Source organism: Kogia breviceps, chromosome 12 (assembly GCF_026419965.1).
Source record: "Kogia breviceps isolate mKogBre1 chromosome 12, mKogBre1 haplotype 1, whole genome shotgun sequence".
NCBI lineage: Eukaryota > Metazoa > Chordata > Mammalia > Artiodactyla > Physeteridae > Kogia > Kogia breviceps.
Window position 1 is genome coordinate 23,218,103 of NC_081321.1, and position 7,359 is coordinate 23,225,461.

Genomic DNA, 7,359 nt, shown 5'->3' on the forward strand with positions numbered 1-7,359 from the left:
TCATGCTTCTCCTCCAGTGACAGATGTGATCCAGTCTCTATAAGCAGAAATTCTGGTGAAGACCGTTGGTGCAGCAGGATGGCAATTACTGCTGCCCCAGCTCACAATACCGATGAGCTTGTACTGCCCATCCTGGGCACACTGCAGCGGTCCTCCAGAATCTCCCTGCAACCAGCAAAACGAGAAGTTCATTCTCCTGGCTGCACGATTCATGGCTGACACGAACCCCCAGCTGCAGGGGGTGATCCGACAGTGTGTAAGTCACTCTCTCATCTCTGATTTCTGCTCATAACAGCATAGGGAACTACAACCACTGAGGTTGTTGGCTGATGTTACAGATCTCTGAATCAGGTCAAAATCTACATTTTCAAGGCGAGGGTGAAAGAAACATTCAGCATAAATTCATTTTATGCTGACAATAGACTGTGCCATGCAGAAAGTTTCAAGCATCTAATGAATATAAATGACTAAATGATGCTTTTGAGTTACGTGAAAACATCTTTATATTTTCAGTGCTACTGGAAGTAGGTAGTTTGAGCTACCTAATACAGCTATGAAGTTGAACCACAAGAAATCATTATTTTGTGGATCAAAAAAGAGTTGAAAGTTATCTGTTTCACATAGTTCAACCTAGCAATTGAACAAGTAATTCCTTTTGAGAATAGAATCCACAAAAATATCAAATTAGCAATCACAGTACATCAATTTAGCAATGTACTCACTTCTCTCACTTTTCATTTTAAAACTACCATACATTTATACCTTTTTATGGTCAGCAAACACCCATTCATGAGACACACTGAGAAGAAAACTCCCGCCCTCATCAATGCAGGCCTTCATTACCATACAGGAGGACGATCCTGCAGCCCCTCCACATATATTGGTGTTTTTAATATCCAGTCCCCAGTAGCTTCGACAAGATGTACTACTAATCAGTGGTACCTTTGCCTGCTGCACAGTTCTAGGAAATTCATCTTCTAGTAGAAAAGGAATAAAAACACATAGGCAAATGATATTAAAGGATAAAACAAAAATAGCCTTATATATACACAGACTCAAGGTTTAAATTCCACCCTTTCTCCTCTCTCAGCACTATAGTGATGCTGTTAGGTGACTTCCAAAAAACTAATATAATCACTCCACAGTGGCTTATACAACAGAAACAAAGAAAAACATTTTATGTGGGTTCTTTTGTCTTTAGTATAGTCCTCAGAAGATAAAAAAAATCACTTTATGAAAACAAGACAAAGTTTACACCCAAATCATTTGTTGATAAAGCAAACAATATACATTTGTTACATATTAAGTCTATACTTTAATTCATTGGTTTCACAACATTCTCTTTTTTTTTTTTTTTTTTTTTTTAGTGGTACGCAGGCCTCTCACTGTTGTGGCCTCTCCCGTTGCGGAGCACAGGCTCCAGACGCACAGGCTCAGCGGCCATCCGCGGCATGTGGGATCTTCCCGGACCGGGGCACGAACCCGTGTCCCCTGCATCCGGCAGGTGGACCCTCAGCCACTGCGCCACCAGGGAAGCCCCAACATTCTCATTCTTTTGATTTGACTTCTGCTGAGCAGATATTCTGGTTAAGTGCTGACACTGACTGGAAACTGACAACTGAAATTGCATTCTAAATAACTCTTTAGTTTATTGGATATTTGTAAGTAGTTAATTCATTTGCAGAATAGGGTGTATGTGAGACCAGAGTCATGGGTTTGATCTTTATATGGACTAGAATATCTGCACATAATCTTTCTACCCATTTACCTTTTTTTTAAATTGAATTATAGTTGAGTGATTCAGTTATTACATATGTATATTTTTTTCGTATTCTTTTCCATTCTGGTTTATTACGGGATATTGAATATAGTTCCCTGTGCTACACAACAGGACCTTGTTGTCTATCCATTCTACATATAATAGTTCGCATCTGCTCATCCCAAACTCCCACTCCAACCCTCCCCTGCCCCCCTCCCCCTTGGCAACCACAAGTCTGTTCTCTCTGTCTGTGAGTCTGTTTCTGTTTCATAAATAAGTTCATTTGTGTCATATTTTAGAGTCCACATATAAGTAATATCGTATCTACCCATTTACCTTTTATACCAGCCCATCATTTCAGAAAAATGCCTCACAGCTTTAAGAATAGGCTCATATATCTTCAAGTATGGGTTTTCACAATAGCAACATCTACACTGTTGTGAAAACAATTATGTGTGTGTGAGTGTGTGCACTCACAGTGCAGCTGGGAGTAAATACATATAAGTGAAACACAAATATTTATTAGGTAATAACGTCACTAGATATTTACCAACACAGTTTTTAAAAGTATCAGTGAACTTGTATTAATGAATATGATGGCCTTAAAACCCAACCAGTCACCTTTAGGTCCATTATGAAAAAATTTTTCCACTATCATTCCTATTAAAAATACAGAAAAATTGAAAATGAGTAAACAGTGTACTCAGACTTCACATATATTTGTTTGGATTCTAATCTTAGAAGAGGTAATAAAATATACTCACGATGAGGTTCAGTTATTCCCCATCCAGCAGTCATACATTTGGAAAGTAAATTTATTTTATCATCTTTCCCTGGCAAACAGATTGGAGATATAAACTTTCCTAATTAAAAGGATGAGAAAGAAAAACACAAATATCAGTCCATAAGATTCATATTAACATTGTCTATACTGTTTGCTCTTCAGTGATGGCTCTAGAAATATCTACTTTGACCTAACAGTACCCTTTCTGACCCTGTAATTTAATAAATAAGTCTTCCAGAAGATTCCACCTATTATTTACTCAGAGGGGATCATCCCAACGTACATGTTACCACTTTGCTCCAGGTATTTCCATATCCTCCTAGGAAAACAGAAACACATGCCCTACACTGAAATGTGGGGCTTCTCATCCATAACCATTTTTTAAAGTGCATCTGTCTTTTTGCCTGTGTGGCTTCAGGACATCACCTTGTTGAATTTGAGATGAGAGTGGAGAAGAATATAATTGTCTTCTTTTTTAAAAAAGATTTTTATTTATTATGTATTTATTTTTGGCTGTGTCGGGTCTTAGTGCGGCACGCGGGCTCTTTGTTGTGGCGTGCGGGCTTCTCTCTAGTTGTGGCATGTGGGTTTTCTCAGGTTCCAGGGCACATGGGCTCTGTAGTTTGTGGCATGCAGGCTCTCTAGTTGAGGCGAACAAGCTCAGTAGTTGTGGCACGCGGGCTCTCTAGTTGAGGCGCAGAGCTCAGTAGTTGTGGCACACAGGCTTAGTTGCCCCATGGCATGTGGGATCTTAGTTCCCCGACCAAGGATTGAACCCGCGTCCCCTGCATTGTGAGACAGATTCTTTACCACTGGACCACCAGGGAAGTCCCTATAATTGTCTCCTTTTTTCAACTATGTTATATGAAGAATGGGGAAAAACACGTAGCAGTTTAATTGTTAAAGTATTTTTACAGCTACTAAGTATTTTTATATCTAATTCTATCTTCACAGGTTATTATAAAATATATTGATACATTATACATTTAAACATTTACATTTTTTATTATCACCAAAATCTATGTAATATAAATATTGTGAGTTTGTGTGTCTGTGTGTATATATGCCACACACACACATACACACACACACACACACACACACACACACACACACACACACACACTGAATGCAGTGCTCTTGTGTTTGTTTTCCCTTTTTCCCAGGCTGTTTAACTTCATTTTCATCCAGATTTTTACATACTTAAATGTGTCAGCATATCTGCTATCATAGGCCATTTATATCAATGATATGTTCTTTATTTTTACTGTTATCTCTTAATAAAATTACATAAAACTGTTTGTAACTTGTCTATTCTTTTCCTACTCATCTCTCTACGTGTGTGCCAAATCTTATGTTATTCTGCCTTCACAGATAATCATTGCTCTATCGTATCTTCTCCCAAATTTCCTTGAGCCAAATAACTTTTTCCTACTAACAACATATTTTTTTAATCAGCCATTTGTCTTATTCTGATATCCTTCATTTACTAGATTATGATCATGCCATTTACATGGCATCATTACTACATCATTCTTTTTAATAGCATATAGTATGCAGATAATGAATGTACGTCGATTTATTAAATCCCATTGGCAAACATTCAGACTTTTAATGTTTTCCCTTATAAGCTGCATCAAGTTTCCAAGATCACGCATCTGTGCATTTGTGCCAGTATTCCTGGATGACTGAGTTGCTGGACCACAAGGCATACACTTTAAAAACTGACAGATATTGCCAGATTGCATCATTTGGCAGGATGGAGGAGGGGGATGTATTGACTTGTACTCTACATCCAGCTGTGTTTATAACTTAGAAATATGTCAAGAGTCTTGAAAACAGTTATGCCCTAAATTCAGCATTTCTGCTTCTGAGAAATTTATCTTAAGGCAATCATAGACCTGGAAAAATGTACACATAAGGATAGTCAATCCAGCATTATTTAAATTTAAAAAAGGAAACAACCTTTACACAAATGTTCGTGGGAGCTTTATTTGTAACATCTAAAAGCTAGAAACCACCCAGATATTCTTCAACAAATGAATGGTTAAATGTTATGAGTGGTTAAACATTCATACTGTGAACACTACTCAGCTATTAAAAGGAATGCACTACTGATACATGCAACCACATAAATGAAGCTCCAGGATGTTATGCCGACTGAAAAAAGTCAATCCCGAAAGGTTATATATTATATAACTCCATTTATGTAACACTCTTGAGCTGACAAAATTATAGAAACAGAACAGATTTGTGGCTGACAGAAGTCTGGGTGGGGAGGGTGGAGCGGGGAGGAAGGTAATGGGTGTGGCTATAAAGGGGCAACAGGAACGATCCTTATGGTGACAAAAATGTTCTGTATCTCAACTATATCAATGTCAAATCCTGCAAGATGTTACCATTCGTGAAAACCAGGTTAAAAAGTACTTTGGTTTCTCTGTATTATTCCCTATAACTGCATGTGAATCTACAATTATTTCAGCACTGAAAGTTTAACTAAAAATAAATTTAAGAAGCAGGATAAAGAGAAAATATACTGATGTCAGAGCTACAATCCTGAGATTGTAATTAATTGTTCCAAAATGCATCTGGGCTGATAGTTTTGTTTTGTTTTTAAAGCAACTCAGAGGATTATAATGCATAGTCAAGGTTAAGAAGCACTATTCTAAATGCTCTCACTGACTCAGTTTTAAAAGCATAAAAAGCAAATGGTAGGGCTTCCCTGGTGGCGCAGTGGTTGAGAATCCGCCTGCCGATGCAGGGGACACGGGTTCGTGCCCCGGTCCGGGAAGATCCCACATGCCGCGGAGCAACTAAGCCCGTGAGCCATGGCCGCTGGGCCTGTGCATCCGGAGCCTGTGCTCCGCGACGGGAGAGGCCACAACAGTGAGAGGCCCGCATACCGCAAAAAAAAAAAAAAAAAGCAAATGGTAGACTGAACCATGATTGGGGTTTTGTAGGATGAATGCACCGAAAAGACATAAAAAGGGAGGTCTATAGGCAGAAACAGAGGAGAGAATTGGAGCAAAGGAAGAAAACTGTCCCAGAACCCTGTGATGCCATGGAAAGGCTTGGGTGTGAAAGTGGGGACTGTCCACAGATCTTAGTTACATTCCCCCCAATACACCTTCCCACTGAATGCTCACCTGTGCTAAGTAGGTAGGTGGGTTACTGCCATTCCCTTTCTACAAACGATAAAGCTGAGGTCACAGAAGTTACATAACATGCCCAAGATCACATGGCTACTTCGTGACAGAGCCAGGATTAACAGTGCCTCTCTTTCACTTAGCTTTGGCTTAAGTAAACGTTTTTTAAAAACCAAGATTTTACTAAGTTATGAAGGCACAGAAAATTAAACATCTGGTGGTTCAAACTGATGTTCTAAGTATTTGGGATAACCTCATAGAACATAAAGAGTCTCAGGAGAATATATAGGACAAAGTTAAAAACATACTTCTCTGAAATCTTCTCTAGACCTCTGTCAATTAAATACACATAACAGTAAAATGTTTATGCAGATACTTCAGCTTTTAGAGAAAGTATCTTAGTATGTAAGAAAACTTTAAAATAATTATTTAACTTCAAAAGTACATACATGGGGCTTCCCTGGTGGCGCAGTGGTTGAGAGTCCGCCTGCCGATGCAGGGGACACAGGTTCGTGCCCCGGTCCGGGAAGATCCCACATGCCGCTCAGCGGCTGGGCCCGTGAGCCGTGGCCGCTGAGCCTGCGCGTCCGGAGCCTGTGCTCCGCAACGGGAGAGGCCACAACAGTGAGAGGCCCGCGTACAGCAAAAAAAAAAAAAAAAAAAAAGTACATACAGCACTTCTAAGCAAGATGGAAGATAAAAGGTTCAAAATATGGAAAAGAGTTATCCATACTGACCTAGTTCAACAGGTTTTTCCAGATGCAGCAAGCATAGATCATCATTGGGAGGAAATTGTGTGAAGCTGGGGTGAGTGTATACAGCTTTCACTGGTACCAAATCTCTATTTCCTGTATTCCACAGGTAACTTCTTCCTATTACCAGGTTGTCTGTGACAGTACTTGTCATAAGAAAAGGGAGTGAAGAAATAGATACCACTTTTAATGAGGCCATCACTTTTCAGAATTACTAAAAATGTATTCTTTAACATTTTTTTGCTTCTATACTCCAGTTATATTATTGCCAAAATCTAGTCCCCAAAACTTTCTTTAAAATTTTTAATCCACATTAATATCCTTATTATCCTGAATTCTTAGAAAATGGGAGTTTCTCATTAATTCAATCCTTGAGAAAAATTTTAAAGTATCTACTTTCTTGCCTTCATAACATCAAATAAAATGATTTAGTACAATATTTTTTGACAATTAAGATTCATAATGCCTCAAGATAATGATTTTATGTATTATAATCATTATGCATTATATGATGTACTTATGTGATGGTCACTGAAACTATCCTGAAAGTTATAGTTAATCTACTCCCTAATACGATGTTTCTCAAAGAAATGTCTAGGGACCACATGCATTAAATCTGGCATGTGTATTAAAAATGCAGAATCCCAGACATAACTCAGCAAATCAAATTTCAAGATGAATATTCTAAGATTCTGTTTATAGCAAACTCCCCAGTAAGTTTAAGCACATGAAAGTCTGAAAACCGCCCTAATAAGGATGCCTTCTTGTGATTTAGCTCTATCAAAAGTAAGACTTGGGGAATGCTAAAGAAATTGAGTTTTTGGTTCATTGAAGCTTCCTGCTCACCATGTTATTTAAGCAGATGCTTTCATTATAAAGCCAATTTTAGAGACCCTGAAAATGTCATATCTACTCATT

The 7,359-nt window shown here is 38.4% G+C and overlaps 1 protein-coding gene across 1 annotated transcript; it reads right to left on the reverse strand.

Annotated features, from left to right (window-relative positions):
• On the reverse strand, positions 1–6,595 carry LOC131766172 (chymotrypsin A-like). The gene is made up of 4 exons (XM_059080120.1): positions 6,427–6,595; positions 2,524–2,622; positions 844–977; positions 1–165 (listed from the first exon to the last, which is right to left on the reverse strand). Exons 1-4 carry the CDS (start codon positions 6,593–6,595, stop codon positions 1–3), a joined length of 567 nt encoding a protein of 188 aa, XP_058936103.1.
• Positions 6,596–7,359: the final 764 nt, after the last annotated feature.

Bases quoted from the DNA above. Each gene is read 5' to 3' on its own strand.
- LOC131766172 (XM_059080120.1), bottom strand. From the start codon at position 6,595: ATGACAAGTACTGTCACAGACAACCTGGTAATAGGAAGAAGTTACCTG. The intron at 978-2,523 runs GTGAGTATATTT...CTTTTCTACTAG, and splicing joins GGGAATAACTGAACCTCATC to AAGATGAATTTCCTAGAACT. The intron at 166-843 runs GTAATGAAGGCC...TGCTGGTTGCAG, and splicing joins CAGGATCGTCCTCCTGTATG to GGAGATTCTGGAGGACCGCT.